The following is a 16,876-nucleotide window of genomic DNA, read 5'->3' as shown; positions in this document are numbered from 1 at the left end:
CCCCAGCCCCAGCCTTCACAGTGGAGGGGACACCCCCCCGCCGTGGCGGGGAGGGCTTCTCTAGGGGCTCGTGACCGCCGCCTTCTCCGCAGCGAGGTGGGGCAAGAGCCGCCAGGTGCCACCGAGGCCCCATGGCCGAGACGCAGCCCCCTGGTCAGTGGCGGAGGCCAGGACTGAGCGGCGTCAGGCAGCAGGAAGCCCGCTGGGCCTCCAGCCCTGTCCAGTCCCCCAGGCTGGCCTGGGCAGCGCTGGGGCAGCTGACAGAGTCTGGACGCCAGCTGGGTCACGGGTGAGGTGGCCGAGGGCGGCTGCCCAAGGACGGGCCTGGCACCTCACGCCATCCCTTTATGTCCAGTGCCCCAGGCCTTCACTGGGCCCTACCCCGGCTGAGCGCAGCAAGGCGCAGAGGCATGTCTGGTCTGCAGTTATCCCCAGGGGCTGACCCTGGGCACCAGAACCCGTCTCCTGCTCCATCTTGCTGGCCAGGGGCCCCCAGGTGCCCTCTTGCCCTTCTGGGCTCCCGTCTGTCCCGTGGAGGATGGGGGGAGGCCATCTCTGGTGTGTACCCAGCAGAGACCTGGGTACTAGCTGATGTCAGGGGCAGGGAGGCTGCCTCGATCCTTGGGGCAGCCCCTCCTTGATGCTTTCTGCCTTCAGTCCCTCTCATGCCAAGGTCCCCGCTCCCACCTGAGCCTGGAACTCAGACGTGAGTGTCGTGGCCATGAAAAGCCGAGCATGGGGGCCGCCACCTTCGTGGAGAGCTGGCCGGGGGCAGGGAGGGGTTCACAGCCCTCGGCTCTCCAACGATGGGAGGGGCCGCTGCAGAAAGGGCCTCACCCCTGGGGGGCTTCCAGCCCTGGCAGCTCCCGGGGTTCTTGCCTCCCCTCCTCTGTTCAGAGACATCTCCTGGACTCCCGGTCACTGCCCCTGGACAGCCCCTCAGGCCCTGTCCCCCAGCCCAGAGTCCTTCTGGGAGGAGGCTGCTGCTCACCCTCCCAGCCCCCCACCCCCCAGGCTTGTGACGCAGGAGCTAGGACACCACAGCCAGGTGGAGGCTCTCTGCTGGCCCCTGGGCACGGGCCACACGTGCCTGGCTCCCTGGGCCCTGGAGCACCCCGGTGGAGCCCCAGCCTGTGGTACTGTCCTCACCCCCTCCCTGGGGAGCCTGTGGGCCCAGCACCGCCCAGCATGGCAGAGACCTGGGAATCGGGCCCAGAGGCCTGGTCTCATCTATTTTTAAGTGCGAGCCCATTAAAGACTCACAGGCTGCTTTATTTACCAATGGGGGAGTTGGGGTGGCACACCCACCGAGAGGGCCCCACACACACAGGCCCTGGCAGGCTCGCCCGGGCACCCTCCCCTCCAGCAGGCACCTCCTTCCGCAGGCTGGGCTGTGCCCTCCCCGCCTACCTTCCTCCCAAAGAGCTTCTCCCTAGGAGGGCCAGCCCCCCGGAGACGCTCCCCCAGAGAGCGGAAGGGGGGCTCCTCCCGGTGCCCCCGACTGGGTGCACTGCCCCCGGTCCACGCTGTCCCTGATCTCGTGTGACTCTGAGCCTTTGTCCCCTCCTGGCTTCTGCATCCTGGCTTTTTTTTCCTGGGCAGGTTTGAAGGGAGAGGAATCCACCTCCTGGTGCCAGAGGCAGAGCTGGGAGAGGCCTGGAGAAGGGCCCAGAGGAAGAAACTGAGGCTCGGGGAGCTTGGAGCTTAGCCATCTGTTCAGAGCTCAAAGATGTCGCTTGGCCAGGAGGGGTGATATCGGCCTTCAGAAATGCAGAGGCCCAGCCCTTCCCTCCGGAGGCCCCACCCAAGCCAAGGCCAACCCAGGCACCTCAGGGCCCCACCCCCGAGGCCAGGACTGGAAGAGCAGGTGGGTCGACAGGCCCAGTGCCGCCCCCGCGCCCTGCCGACTCCTGTGGCAGGGTGGGTTCAGGCCAGATGGTCACCTGGTGTTATGTGCTGCTTGGCTGGGCCCCGGCAGACGCCCAGGAGGCCTCAGCCGTCACCCGGCCAGGGGTGGCGGGGCGGGCGCCTTCCCTGGGTGCTTGCGGGGATGTGGAGCACCCTGAGAGGCTGGCACCCCCCTGCCCCGCATGCTAGTGCTCCCTGAGGGGGGCATGCTAATTTTAGAGGAAAACCCCTTGTCTCAGGGTCTCCACCAACCCAGAGGATCCTCTGGTGACTCACCTTCTAGAAACAAAAAGCGTTCCTTTCCCAAGAGAATACTGAATATGTGTCTCAGACCCAGCAGCGTCTGAGGCCTCCCCTTTCCCCCATTCCCAATCAGAGGCAAAAGGACACTTTATTTCCACATTTCCCCAGAGGAGGAAGGAGCTGGGGAAGGAGGTGAAAATCGAGCCACAGCCCCTCTGTCTGTCTGAAGACAGAACAGTGATGTCCGGGACCACCACGCCTGGGAGCCGGACAGGGCAGCGGGCCAGGGGCAGCGGGCGGGGGTACAGGGCCCGGGCCGGCCTCTGCCCATCACCTCTATCAAGTGGGGGAGCGCTGGTCCTGGAGGCTGCTTGTGGCCAGGCCCCGTTCTCTCGGGCGTCAGTGGAGCCCCCGGGGAGGCGGAGGAGAGGGGCGGCGAACACAGGAACCCATAAACGCGTGACTGAGTCATGGGAAATGCTGGGAAGAGTGAGGCAGGGAAGGCATCTGAGGGGTGGGCGGTGCCACCGTGGCAGTGCTGGCGGCTGGCAGCTACAGGACCTCAGGCAAAGCAGCGCTGTCTGCGGCGGGGGTTCTGAGGACAGGATTCACGCCTCAGCAAGAGCCCCCTGGGGCCTCCAGCTGAGAAACCAGGGACCCCGCGACACCGCTGGCAGTCCCGGGCCCACCTGACCCCCCGAAACCTCCTCTTCCGAGTCTGTCAGCCCCATGGCCAGCCCGGGCCCAGTGGTGCCAGCGCTCACCCCTCCTCCCCAAGGCGGGGGAGCACTCTCGGGCCTCCTCCAAGGTCGGAAGGAGAGACGCTCGTGGGCTTGATGCAGATGGCTGGAGGTGTTTACTTTGGTTCGGTCGCTCGGTCGCTCAGTTGTGTCCGACTCTTGCAGCCCCTTGGACTTCAGCCTGCGGGGCTTCCCTGTGCGGAGGGGTTTGGGCCACAGGCTTTGCTGTGAAACACGCATGGGTGTAGCGCAGGGGAAGGGACGCGCCCCTCGTGAAGAGTGAGAACGCCTGTGCCCAGGCTCCTCTCTCCGCAGGGAAGCCCTCATCCCTCTGGGCCTGACGCCCCCCAGTCACCAGTGATGGGTGATTTTGTACTTGTCACCCAAAATAGCATTTTGGGGACTTCAGCGAAGCATTTCAGCACTAGACGCCCCAGCATCTGAAATAGGGCAGAGGCTGACAACAACCTTTTGAAGGCCTCCAGGCACCACGTGTGGGGCCACTGGTCAATGGCAGCAAACCCAGGCCCGGGGCGCAAGTGGGGGGGCCGCGAGTGGAGGGCCCGCGAGTGGGGGGGCCGCGAGTGGAGGGCCCGCGAGTGGGGGGGCCCAAGTGGAGGGGCCACAAGTGGAGGGGCCCAAGTGGAGGGGCCGCAAGTGGAGGGCACTTGTGTACAATGGAAACTTGGTGTTACAACCTGGATCTGCTCTGAGATCTGTTGACGGTCCCCCCCAGGGATGACCTGGAGCTCCTCCCCACAAGCCAGAGGCTGGCCACACCATTGCCCGGCCAGGCTGGCCCACCCGCTTGAGTTGAACTCAGTCGCCTGATCCCTGGGCAGGCCTGACACCTGGAGCATGAGATAACCTGCTGGCCCTGGCACCCACTGTCCGGCACCCAGGCCCCGCCCAGAAACTGGCCTCCTGCCTACCCAGCGCGTCTTCAGACCACCCCTCCCCCGAGGGGACCCGAAGGGGCAGGCTACCGGTTAGGTCACCGGGCGCCGCTCAAGGGCCCCTTTGTGCGGTGACCAGCCTGGCACGCGCCTTCGCGGTCTGGGCTCAGGGGCGGTGCCGGCGGTTGCGAAGGGGGGTGGGGTCCGGTCCGGCTATGGGGGTCTGCGGGGAGCCACGGCCCTGGTCACCCGCTGCGAAGGTGCGGGGGCTGGGGGCGGGCGCAGGGCCAGCGGCGGAGGGTGGCCCGGCGCCTGGGCAAGGGCACCGTCCCGGGACGGAGGGGCGGGGAGGGGCGGCGACCGCGCGGCGGGCGGGGCGGGGCGGGGACCGTCGCGGGCGGGGCGCACCTCGCTCACCCTCCCGGGCGCCCCGCCCCTCCGCCCTCGCAATAAGGGGCGCGGGCCTGGCGGGGCGAGGAGGAGGGCCCGTCGCCGCCGCCAGCCCGCGCGGCTGGAGCCCAGGCAGGCAGCCCGCGGCCCGCGCCGTCGGGGCTCCGGGCGCGGCTATGGAGCTGTGGCCGTGGCTGATCGCGGCGCTGCTGCTGCTGCTGCTGCTGGCGCAGCTGAGCCGCTCGGCCCGCTTCTACGCCAAGATCGGCCTGTACTGCGCCTTCTGCTTCACGGCCTCGGCGATGGCCGCGGTCGTCTGCCTGCTGCGCCACGGGGGCCGGACGGTGGAGAACATGAGGCAAGGGGGGCCGGGCGGGCGCGGGGGGGCCGCTTCCGCTTCCCTAACTTTCCCGTGTCCTTTCCCTCCTTCCTGCCGCGCCCGCCTCTCCAGGGCTCCGGGAGTGGCGGGAGGGGGCTGGGGCGGGGGTGGGGGGGGGTGCGGCGCTCCCTACGCCCGAGGGAAAAGCGGGTCGGGGAGCGCGCCGAGGGGTGGTGGTGGGTGGGCTGCGGCCTCCGGAGCCCGCGTCGCCGTGTCCCCGCACCCTTGCCCCGGGACCCCGGCCAGGGGCCGACACGGAGGGCTTTACAGAGATCTGTCTCTCGGCGCCGCGCAGGGTGCTGGGCCGGCTCCGAGAGGAATGCGGCCGGGCCGGGTGGGCAGAGGCTCGGTGCCGCTTCCCGTGGCGGGGGGTGGGGGCTAGCCGCCGTGCACCGCCGCGCCGGGGTGTCTCAGTCTCCTCCCCGCCATCCCGCCCGCCCACCTGTCGGGCGATGAGCGCACCTGTGCTCAGCCTCTTCCTTCCGCTTAGGAAGGTGTGGTGGCTCCAGCCCGCGGAGGTTGGGCGGGGACTGCTGACCCTTGGGGTCCAAGCTTTAAGCCAGGGGAAAGAACACGGTGGTGGCTGGGGTGTCCCCCCTCCCATCCCCGGGGCTGGGGAGCTTGCTGCGGTAGGGGTCAGGCTGGGCTGACAGGAAGAGATGGCGATCTCTCCCGGGCAGGGGCAGGGGCTGGGGAGGGCATGGTGGCCCGAGAGGGGCTCCTTGGCCCTTTCCCCAGATTCCGATGGGGAGGGGCCATTGCTAACATGCCACCCTGTGGCTTTGGCAATGATGGCCTTTTGGCCGTGGCCTGGGGTGGGAATACTGTGGTCCCTGAGGCCCCCACTACCCCAGCACTCACAGGGCAGGGGGTGAGGGGTCCTGGCTTTCTGCCCTTCCCGGCCTTGTCCATCCGATGGGCTGACGCTGCCAGACTGGCCTGCTCTGCACAGTTCTCCCCAGCTGTTTTCAGGGATTTGTGGCTCCCGCTGCCCCAGGAATGGGCGGGAGGACTAAGAGTGGGGAAGACTGGTGGGTGGGCCATGGGTCTCCAGTGCCTCCCCTGCCCTCCCCCGCCCCACGTGGCCCAGGGCAGCAACCCAGGGAGCAGAGATCACAGGGGTGGCCCACTTGTTGCCTTTCCAGCTGTCTTCCCAAGCAGTCAGCTCTCTGGGATGGGGAGGGCCTGTGTCCAGAAATAGGGGGTTCCTCAGGGCTGGGCCCTGCCGGCAGGGATGCTGGCCTGAGTTTGAGGCCCTGGGACCCCCTGCAGACAGTGGGCTCACAGCCCGTGTCCGTTCCACACCTGCTGGGGGCCAGCCAGGAGCGGGGCAGGGGGTGGTTTCCGGCAACAAGGGCTGGTGGGCTCCTCGGAGGGGCAGCTGCCCTCCCACAGCCAGGCCCGAGGGTGGCACGTCTGTTTCTGAGGCAGGAGGGGGCCCTGAGCCTGGCTTGTGCTGCGTGCGGGTGGGAAGCGAGTCCTGGAGCAGGCTTTCAGCAGGCGTTCCCAGTGGTCACCCTCTCTCTCCCTGGCTCTGTGTGGTCAGGTAGCCTTGTCTTTAAAAGGTCCAACTCGCTCTTCCAGGCCTGGGCTTGAAAGCTGCTTCCCCAGGGTCAGGCTGGAAGTCACGGCCACCCTTTCTGACCAGGTGGTAGAACTGGCAGGCCGGCCTGACCAGCACTTGGCAGCCCAGGCCTGGCCAGCCCCGTGGCCTCTGCTGCCTCGGGCTTGTTCCCCGAGCCCAGAGCCCAGCTCGGCCCCCAGTCTCGCACGAGATTCGGGCCTGCTGAGACGTCCTCCTCAGCTCAGGAGGGAGCTCCCCTCCCCGGGGCAGCCCCCGACTCAGGCTCTGCACAAGCCAACCCAGGACATGACGAAGGTGCTGAGTCCTCCCCAGAGAGAGGCAGGCCCAGGGGTCTGGGAACCCACAGCCCCCTTCCCCTGCAGCCCCAGGTCCCAAAGGGTGGGTCATAGTGATGACACCCATGGCTCCCCAGTGATGGCAGAGAGGAGGGTCCCTTGTGAACACGAGTTCCCCAAGGGATGCGGCCGAGGAGGGCTGAGGAATGCAGAGGTCGTGGAGGCGCTGTGTCCCTTTAGGCACTGTGCTCCTCCAGGGACAGGCCCACGAGGACAGGTGAGGTTGGGGGGCTGTGTGGACAGGCCCCCTCATTTCAGGCCCCTCCTGGGTTGGACTGTGGGTGCCTGGCTGCCCCCCTCTCCAGTCTCACCCTGACCTCGGGAAAGGACTCTGCCCATCAGTTCTGTCTTGCACCCCCATGCGCTGGCGGATGCTTCATCCTTAGGGAAAGGTGTTGTTCCTAGTCCCATTTTATGGATGAGCCCTCAGAGAAGCAGCTTGAAACTCATGTCTCCGGGGGTTGGGGCGGGGAGGAGGCAACTGGCAGGTCCCAGAACTAGGACGCGGCAGACCTGGGCTGCAGAGCCCAAGGATGACTTCAAGGTGGGTCTTTTCCTCTGTCTCAGCAGCATCGGGGCTGGGGGCAGCACCGTGGCTGTTTTGGAGCTGGAGACCAGGCTCAGGGGAAGTCCTAAGTTCCAAGAGGGACAGCCCAGCTCCACCCACTGCCTCGCGTTCCCATCTCCCTGTAACCAGCAGCCCGTCTCTGTGATGGGGCAGCCAAGGAGGCCTTTGCCATTGAGTTGTGAGTTTTGAGCGTGCTTGGCAGCGCTGGGAGCGGAGGGCCAGAGGCAGGCACTGTTGTGAGCATGCTGGGGCTGAGGCCAGGGACCCCCTCCCAGACTGGCGGGGGCCTGCGCGCCAGGCGAGGCTGGGTCCTCGTCCTGGGGGCAGGTGCCCTTATCACACCTGCTGGACAGTGAAGAGAGCGAGGCCCAGGATAATCCTGTGTGTTAGAACTGGCTTTGGCGGTAGAATCAGGAAACCAGGTAACAGCACCTTAACGCAGAGAGTTTCCTTTCTCACACGTTCAGGTGACCAGGACGGGCAGCCTGGGACCACAGCTAGGCTGCAGGGCTGGGGGCAGGAGAGTGAGGTGCTGGGTCGGTGGAACCCCCACCCACTTGGAACGTTGAGGATGGGCATCGCTGCAGCCAGGGCCTGGGGCCCTGGTCTTGGGGTGGGCCGGTGGGGGCAGTCCTCCCCCTGGGTGGACTCCTGCAGGCCCGGGAGCAGAGTTCCTGAGATCTGGACACTGCTCACGGCCCCACCTCCTTCCACCCCACTTCTGAGCCCCCGTTAGCACCTCTGGGCACCTGCAGAGGCCAGCACCCCCAGCTCCTGCCCACCCAGTGTTCCGGCTCATCTGACGCTTGGGAAAGGCCGCTGCCTACCAGGCGGCCTTGCTGGGGCCTCCTGTCCCCTGAGCAGACTGATGGCTCTGTGTGCCTGCCCTCCTGGCACGGCCTTCCAGAGTGAGTGCCACCAACCACCCCCCTCCACCCTCGCCACGTTATAAGGCAAAGCCCACGGGGTCTGGCTGAGGACTTGGCACGGCTTGGCTGAATTAGCTACTGGGTCTTCCTAGAGCTGTCTAGCCTGTGTCGGGGCTGAGCGCAAAGGTCAGCAGGTAGCTGAGACCTGACCTTGAACCACCTTCCAGTGGCCAGGAGCAGGTACCGGCTGGGGGAGGGGCTTCTTCCATCTCCTTTGGAATCTCTTCCTCCTGTGTTGTCGCCAACACAGCCGCTGTCTGTGGAGGCAGTCGCCAACACACCGGCCTGGCAGGTGTCTCAGGCGTCCAGCCTCATCTAGCTCGACCCCTCCACGACCTTCCAGTCTCACAAGTGGAAACAAGAAAGCGTAGTTAGGTCAAGTCCGTTGCCCAAGGTCACAGCTGTGAGAGGAGCGTCAGGGCCTGTCTGACCCAGAGCTGGGGCGGGGTCCGGGTGTCCACAGATGAGCACGGCTGGTCCACGGAGGCTGGCTGCCAGGGCTTCGGCCCCAGGCCCCTGAGAATCCTCACGTTTATGGCACTCCCTTCGAGGCCAGCGGCCCCGATCAGGGTTAAATGGAGGGCTCCTGAGAAAGACCCACGAGGGGTGAGGATGGCGCCTCTGTTTAAGATCACTGCCCCCCTGGGCCCTTGGAAAGTGGGGCGGGCCCCCTTGCCTTGCGGGGACTCTGGCACCAGTCACCCACCTGGCAGCTGCCTGCAGTGCTTCTGAAGGTTGGGCCACCTGGCTTCAGGCAGCCTTGGCTCTGCCTCCCTGGGAAGGCAGGACTGGAGCTGGGGTGCGAACATCCCTGGCACACCTGTGACTCCCGCCCTGAAGCTGGGGCCCTGCTTCCTGTGGGTAGGGGCACTGGAGTCAGCTGGGCTCCGAAGAGGCCTGGGCTGGGCAGGCCTGGCTGCCTGGGGACAGCGGCTGCCCGGAGCTTCCTGCTGGGAGAGAAGGGCAGAGCCCCTCCTGCTGGGGTGGTGTGGGGGCCAGAGAGCCCCTTCAGGGGGTGAGGGGAGGCCTGCAGAGGAGCTAGAACACCTCACCTGACAACCCTGGAGTTTAGGGGCGGGCTCCAGCCCATCCCGGCTTCCCCGCTGTGTGACTCTGGGCAAGTCGCTCAGCTTTGCTGAGCCTCCACTTCCCTGGTGCAGGAGTATGTGACCTTGTGGGGTTACTGTCTGAGCGAAACTGGACAGTTGGCGTCTGTCCCCAAGCAGGCTTGGCAGGTAGCATGGAGCACCTGCTCCCGGGCGTGGGTGTGGGGCATCTGTCCCTGTGGTTATGTGCGTGCTGCATTCCAGGCCAGGACAGACCAGCTCTCCCTGCCCAGGGCCCTGGAGCCTCTGCACAGCTTGGGCGGCTTCCCTGCTCTTGGAGGAAGCACTGTGAAGATGATACGACGTCCCCACCACTTTGACTGAAAACCTTGACAAGGGGGGACAGAAGGAGAAGGAAGAGCGAGACCCCGTGCCCGCCCCCCTGCAGGGAGTGACTGATGGACCCTCCCTGTGAGGAGCATCTCTTGCTTCTGTCTGCTCCCGGGATGCCCCTTTCTTTTGCAGCTTCCTGTACTTATGTCAGTGGCGGTGTCTTTTGGTTTTGAGTGCAGTTATTTGTAAAATGTAGCGAGTTGCTCCCTGGACCTGTCGGTCCCTCCTGGAACCGTTTGGTCCTTGGGAGGTCTGCCTCAACTGGGGTGGGAGAGGCCCCTGCTAGGCTGAGTATCACAGGATACTGTGATCACGGTATATACAGTATCTTTCATCATCCCCCACCCCCAAATACTGATCCTGTCAATTAGATACAAAAAGAAAATACAGAGAAGTTCTGGAGACGGACGTTTGGGACAGCTGCATTATACACTTGTAAATGGTTTAAAATGATAGATTTTGTTATGTATATTTCACAACAGTTTGTCTCCTTTTGGCTGAGTCAGGCAGCATGGAGGATCTTAGTTCCCCAATCAGGGAATAAAGCAGGGATCAAACCCGGGTCTCCCTGCATTGGAAGGGCAGACTCTTAACCACTGGACCACCAGGGAGGTCCTTCATCACAACTGTTTGAGAAGAAAAACGGAGCCAGCAGACACCCCCAGAGAGTGACCCACTGTCCTCTCCAGATGTGGTCTGGGACTTTGCCTGTGAGCTTGGCAGGGAAATGCAAATGACAGGTTTGCATTAGAAGTCCCGGGAACCGACCTGACAGCGAATAAGTAGGGATCTTTGCTCTTTCTCTGCCGCAGCCCTGTCTATCTGGGCTGTCCCCACGGGGACGCTGAGGTGTTCTTTCCCTAATCCCGACCGCGCCTGTGCGTCGGAAGCTTTAGGATCAATTGCCAGAAGAGGATTGCAAATCTCAGGGACTAGGCTTCTTAAGGGCTCTTCTAGGTCCTGCCAACCTGCCCTCCTCCAGAAACCTCTGCGATCTCCCACCTCTGCCAGCAGCCTCAGGCCGTTTCCCGACACCGGCCGACACCTCCTGTTATCCGGCTATCCTCTGCCAATCCGAAGGAAGAGGACAGGGCTTCTCGTTTCAATCCGCGTTTCCTTTGATGGCTAGTGAGACTGCGTGCCTCTGTGTTGTTGGACGATGCACGTTTTTCCTGTTGGTGAATGGCCTGCTTGCGCCCCCTCCTTGGGTCGGTCAATCCTCACAACGACCCGAGAAGCCATCTCTTGGCAGTCGAGAAGCCCGAGGCTCCCCAGCTGAGGTAGCCAGGCGAGGTCTCCCAAGAGTGTCCGGCCAGGGGCACCTCTGAGCCGGATGGGAACAAAGGGACAGGTCTGGCTCGAGCTGGCAGAGGCTTAGTGCTAAGGAGGATGGCCCGGCTTCCAGATCCAGCAAGGCCGGCTGGCCCGACTGTGAGAGCAGCTGGGGCTCAGCTGCCTCCCTCGCGGAGCCCCTCTCTCCAACCTGTGCCGTGGGAGGAGGAGGGGAGAGAGGCTGTGTGGGCCAGATGCGAGCCTGCCTTTGGGACAGAGAGGCAGAGCCGATAGGATCTACTCGTGTGAGGCTCAGAGGAGTCTTATCCACAGAGACAGAAAGATGCTGGGGCCCGGGGCAGGGTGTGTGTGTGTAATGGGAACAGCGTGTCCGTCAACTTGAGAAGATAAGAGTCTTGGGGACAGACGGTGGGGGCAGTTGCTCAACAACGTGACCGCACTTGAACTGTGTATTTGAAACCAGTTCAGAGGGTAAATGTGCTGCATGCATCTTACCCACAGTTTTAAAGACACGAGTCTGCCTTCGGGCCAAGGACCCACTGAGCCTCTGCTCTATTGAGAACCAGGTCTGGGCCCAGGCCCTTCTGCCTGGAGTGGAAAAGGCCTCCCTCCCGGTCAGGACTGTGAGGAGCTCCCTGGCGGCTGTGTGTGTGTGTGTGTGTGTGTGTCTGTGTGTGTGCGTGCACGAATCTTGTGCGGAAAGTGGAAAGCTCTTGGGTCACCGGGAGCTCACCTTCAGCCCCGCCCCCACCCACGGGTGGGAAGGACCCAGGGGGCCTGCAGGAGTGGCAGAGGAGTGACCTCAAGCCGTGGGCTCCATCGCCCCGTGTGCACGGACCCCTGACTGGCACCTGTCCTGTGCCAAGTGTGTGCGGTGTCAACCTTCTCCCTGCCAGCCAGCTACCCAAAGACAGGGGCACGCATGGTCTCCCTCACCCGTCACCTCCTGCGGGGATAGGCCCCTCCAGGTCACGAGTGCCCAGGGCAGCCTCCTGCCAGGAGCAGGGCCCACGCACATCCTAGCTCCACTGGCATCCTGGTGTGACCTTGAGTATGTGTGTCTGTGTGTGAAACGGGCAGGCTGCCGCTTTGTAGGACAAGGAGGCGTGAAAGCCATGGTGCCTGCCGGGCCGGTCTCCCCAGCAGCAGCTCTTCCAAACCAGGAAGCAGCCCGCAGCTCCTCGCCAAGGTTTCCGCTTGGTACCCACGCTTCCCTCCCTTGGGTGTGGCTCTGCCTTGAGGGATGGTCACTTCCTGTGGGGGGCCCCCTGCCCCGGCCTCCTCTGTGGGCGGCCTCTCCACGTTGGGTCCTTCGGTCTCTGATGCGGCTGACAGCAGAGTTCACCCAGCCTAGGGGTTTCTCAGCCTCCATCCCCGCCATTCAGCTGGGCCCCCGGCCTGGGGTGACAGGCAGGACTCGGGGGCTGGAGGCTGGATGACAGGTGCAGATCTGGGTACCTGGACGTGGAAGGGGGCGTCCTTCCCACAGCCAGGCGTCAGGGTCCCCGAGGCCTTGCTTCCGTGTGACCTTCATGTCACCGGCTGGGGAGGCGAGGGGCGGGGGGCACTCGCCATCCTGCTGGGGGACAAGACCTGAAGGCGCTCGGAGGGGAAGGCGGGCTCAGGGTCAGTGGCCAGCCTGCCAGGGTGGGCTGGGGGTCTCCGGGCTGTGCGCGCAGAGCCCACGTCACGCCGGGGCAGTGGCCCTCTGCTCACTGGGCCCGTCTCCCCCGCAGGATCATCAGTTGGTTCGTCCGGTCCTTCAAGTACGCATATGGCCTCCGCTTTGAGGTCAAAGGCCGTGAGACGCTGGACGAGGACCGGCCCTGCGTCATCATCTCCAACCACCAGAGCATCCTGGACATGATGGGTAAGGCTGGGCCTCAGTGGGGTCTGGGGGAGGACTGACCCTCCCCAGTTGCCTGGGGGTAGGGGGAGGCTGCTGTCCTACTTGGTGGAGGCTAGACCCAGCTGAGCTGGCAGGCGGGGGTTTGACACTGGAGGGAGGGACCCGCGCCTCCCTCTGGTGGGTAACAGGACTGGGCAGCTTGTGTGGGGCCCCGGGCCCTGCTGCAGTGCCCCCCCTGCTAGGAAGCTGAGGCTCAGAGGCCAGACGGTGCCCAGGGGCCAGTGGTACCTGAGGCCTGGGGCTGGCCCGCTTCTCCCTGGGGAGTGGCCCCTGAGCTGCGCTGTCTCCTCCTGTCCCTACCTGGCATCTGGCGCCCACAGGCCTCATGGAGGTCCTCCCCGACCGCTGCGTGCAGATCGCCAAGCGAGAGCTGCTCTTCCTGGGGCCCGTGGGCCTGATCATGTACCTGGGGGGCGTCCTCTTCATCAACCGGCAGCACTCCCAGACGGCCATGAGCGTGATGACCGATGTGGGCGAGCGCATGGTCAGGGAGAAGGTGAGTGCCCAGGGCTGGGGCGCCCGGCGCTGGGGACACTCAGGCCCAGTTGTGGTGTCAAGTCGGCCCCGAGGGTGAGTTCCTGCAGCAGAACACGCCTCATCGCTGTGTGTCTGTGAATCTCATATGGAAGAGCCAGGCGCAGGGCCTCGGTTGTCAGCGGTGGTAGTCTCTGCTGAGAAGGGCGGTGGGTGCCTCCCTGGGCGGCCTCTGGCTTTTGGGTACAGCCTCCTGTCTCCTCAACAGCTCAAAGTGTGGATCTACCCGGAGGGCACGCGGAATGACAACGGGGACCTCCTGCCTTTCAAGAAAGGCGCCTTCTACCTGGCGATCCAGGCCCAGGTATGTCGGGGCTGCGGCCTCCTGGTGTGGCCGGGGCGGGAAGCGCATCCGGGCTGGCCTACGGCTGACAGTGACCTCCCGGCCGGCCGGGGCCACTGGCGCTCGGGGACCACCTGCCTCTGGACAGGCAGCACCTGTCTGTGAGCTGCCGTGGAGGGCAGTCCCTGGGGCCCCTGAGCGTGAAGGCTGGGGTCTGGTCAGCCCAGGACCAGCTGGAATGACGCTCATCACTTCCGTACCTGCCCACGGAGCTTCAGCACCCCACTTTCCCGCTGGCCGGGCGAGGGGGGCTGGGGTTGGCGTAAAGAAGGCCTGCTGCCTGGACTGTCAGGAGGGCTCTGCCAAGGTTGCGTTCAGTTCCCCCGCACCCCTCGCCAAGGCAGGTTTGGGACTGAGCAGTGGCTGGGCGGTCGGGGGTGCACCAGGGCTCACAGGGGCCAGGACAGAGTGAGCAGAAAGCCCGGCATGGGCCTCGTGCTGCTCTGTCCTTGACTTCCGGGGTCCCGGGGATCTCGGGGGGATGGCAGGAGAGGCTTGGGGCACGTCCCTCCGTGGGGTGGGGCTCCGGGTGGGTTCGGGTGCCTGTCCTGTGCTGGGGGCTGAGCGCAAGTGAAAACCCTCGGGGTTTGGGGAGCCTTCCTTCCTGCCTGGTCAGAGTCAGGCTGCCAGCTGGGCAGGGCTCTGCTGTCTCCTGGGCTTCACCTGTGAGAGGTGGCCTCGAGCACCCCCTGGTGGCCCCGAGCAAGGCTGGGAGAGCCTTCCTTCCGGAAGCTCCCAGCCAGCGCCGGGGGTGGGGAGTGGGGGAGCGGGAGGGAGGGGTGGACGGGGGTGGGGACGGGAGCCTGGGCTCTGATCCCCGTCCTGCCCGAGCACGAGGAGGAGGACACCCCGGCCGCAGGCCCGGGGCCGGTGTCTCTTCCCTTTGTGGTGGAGAAGGGGTCATGGGGGTCATGGGAGAGAAGAGCGGAGCGGAGCTTTGAGGGGTGGTGGGGCCAGGGCAGTCTCAGCCAGGACGCCAGGCAGCGTGTTTCCTGTCAGCTCCCCCCACCCCAGGGTTAATGATTACTCCAGGTGCCATTGCCGACACTGGAACCACCACTGTTGAAGTCACCATTGGACTTGACCCTGGTGTCTTCTGGGAAAACCCGCAGGCCCTGCCCCCTCCCCTGGCTGGAGCTGCCCCCTGGGGTTGGGGGAGAGGCTGGGAAGGAAGAGATGGGCAGAAAGACCTCAGTTATCTCCTCTGGCTAAACTGGACAGGGTCCTGGGTCATCTTGGGACCCTTGGGGGGTGCGGAATGTGAATCCAATGGATGTGTGCCAACCCAGGAAGTCTTCCTGGAGGAGGGGATACTTGGGTAAGGATGTGCAGGATGAGTTTATGGACTCGGGGCCACCCAGGGCATGAAGGGTGTCCCAGGGCAGCACATGGAAGCACCCTGAGCCACCCAGGCACGAAGGGTGTCCCAGGGCAGCGCATGGAAGCACCCTGAGGCACCCAGGCACGAAGGGTGTCCCGGGGCAGCGCATGGAAGCACCCTGAGGCAGGGTGGTATGCCTGCCTGGTGGCCACAGGGGTCGTGGGGGCAGGCAGGGTCTGCCCGCAAGCTTGTCCCTGGGGATCAGGCTCCACGGTTGGGCTGGGCTCCGTCCTCAGGCTGCCACGTCTGCTGTCCCCAGGTACCCATCATCCCTGTGATTTACTCCAGCTTCTCCTCCTTCTACAGCTGTAAGACGAAGCTCTTCACTTCAGGTAGCCCCCCGCCCCCCCACACACACACCTGCCACACGGGGGCCCGCCCACCCGATCTCAGTCCCAGTGACACCTGGACCCCGCTTCTGGGGGGTCACTCCAGGCTGTGCCCCTCAGTGACTGGGGGAAGAAGGAAGGAGGCCCTGCCTTGAGCCCCAAGATCAGGGCTCCCAGGGGTGGGTGGAGGCCCAGCTTCTCACACACGGGCCGGGCCTTGCCCACAGCTCGGGGGGCCTTGAGGGGCACACTTCCTCTGCCCAGGGTGGGCTCTGAACCAGTGCATCCAGCCCTGACTCTCAGGCAGCAGCCTCCCGGGGACGCCCCCCATGCCCTCTGCCACGGAGCTTAGGACCTCCCTCCACCCTTCTCTCCAGACCCCCACACGAGGGTGCCTGGCACCCAGGTGGGAAGTGGGGTCCAAGGGAGAAGCTGCCTGCCGCACACCTGGGTCCCCGAGGCCGCCTGCAATCCAGGGCTGCCCCAGAGCCTCCTGGGGGAGGGAACATCCTGGAGCCTAAGCAGTCCTCACAAGGGGGCACGCACTCGTCCACGCCCCTCTGAACGTTCCTGAGAGCATGTGAATGCCTGCATCAGTGATTCTCAATTAAGAGCCAACCGCCAGAGACCGGGGTGTCTGGAAGAGCCCGGTCCAGCCCAGGCCCTCGGGAGGCTGGCAGACAGCCAAAATGGGGGGAGAGAGGCCCCCCGCAGGAGCCCCCCAGGTGGCTGACGCCCCCACCCTGCCCCCACAGGAACCATCCAGGTGGAGGTGCTAGATGCCATCCCCACCCGTGGCCTCACTGTCGCCGACGTCCCCAAGCTTCTGGACACCTGCCATCAGGCCATGAGGACGCACTTCTTCCACATATCCAAGATCCCCCAGGAGAACGGGGCCCCCTTGGGGCCCGACACCCAGGAGGCCCAGTAATCGAGGCCTGGGGCAGGGCAGGACCTGGATGGATGATGGACAGAGGGCCGCCCCCCACCCACCAGACACCACTGTGTCCCCTCTAGCCGTCACCCCCTGGAAGCGGGCCCCTCTTGTCACTGCCTTGGGTCCTGGCCCCCCGATGTCCCTGCAAGGGAGAGTCAGCCCCCAAGCTCTGAGGGCAGGGCCTCGCCCACCCCTGTGCCTCCGGAGTCTGGTGTGGGAGTGGGTCTGGACCCCCATGGGCTGACAGGGCAGGGCCGAGCTGCCCGGCCCCACCCTCCCGCCCAGGCCTGCTTCAGGCCCTCAGGGAGAGGCGGGCTCGGGGGCCAGGACGCCTGGTCTCACGCCCCCAGGTGGCCTCATGCCAGCTGGGCCTCAGGGAGCCACAAAGCAGGGTCTGCGGCTCCCCTGGCCCTGGGGAGCGAGTCTGCTGAATGGGTACTGTGCTCGTCACTGTTTTTTATAAACGAACTCTTGGAAGTGCCTGCTGAATCGTGCTCACTCAGAGGGTGGGCAGGGCTGCCTCGGGTTCCCATCCTCAAGCTGCCCTCGCTTCCAGCGCCCCCGGACGAGTGTGGAGCACCCCCAGCCGTCACCCTGGGTAGTGTTCCTGCCGGGGTTGGGGCCACGGTCATCCTGGAATGTTTTCTCCTACTGGGGGTGGCAGGCACGCCCAGGGGTCCGGCAGGCACGTCGCAAGGAAGCTAATGGTTTGCTCTCTGGCTGCTGGCTAGGGGTGGG

General features: G+C 65.2%; 1 protein-coding gene and 1 long non-coding RNA gene across 2 annotated transcripts; one reads left to right on the top strand and one right to left on the bottom strand.

Annotated features, from left to right (window-relative positions):
• Positions 1–1,231: 1,231 nt before the first annotated feature.
• Positions 1,232–6,429, bottom strand: LOC113901824. The gene is made up of 3 exons (XR_003513553.1): positions 5,418–6,429; positions 2,916–3,085; positions 1,232–2,746 (listed from the first exon to the last, which is right to left on the bottom strand). It is a non-coding gene; the product is annotated as an uncharacterized LOC113901824 (long non-coding RNA).
• On the top strand, positions 4,252–16,619 carry AGPAT2 (1-acylglycerol-3-phosphate O-acyltransferase 2). Its single transcript, XM_027556786.1, has 6 exons — positions 4,252–4,535; positions 12,442–12,575; positions 12,935–13,110; positions 13,357–13,452; positions 15,132–15,204; positions 15,957–16,619. Exons 1-6 carry the CDS (start codon positions 4,354–4,356, stop codon positions 16,130–16,132), a joined length of 837 nt encoding a protein of 278 aa, XP_027412587.1. The 5' UTR covers positions 4,252–4,353; the 3' UTR covers positions 16,133–16,619.
• The last annotated feature ends 257 nt before the right edge of the window (positions 16,620–16,876 follow it).

This window comes from Bos indicus x Bos taurus, chromosome 11, assembly GCF_003369695.1.
Source record: "Bos indicus x Bos taurus breed Angus x Brahman F1 hybrid chromosome 11, Bos_hybrid_MaternalHap_v2.0, whole genome shotgun sequence".
Taxonomy (NCBI): Eukaryota; Metazoa; Chordata; class Mammalia; order Artiodactyla; family Bovidae; genus Bos; species Bos indicus x Bos taurus.
Note: the sequence above shows the minus strand (reverse complement) of the source record. Positions and strands in the feature narration are given on the sequence as shown.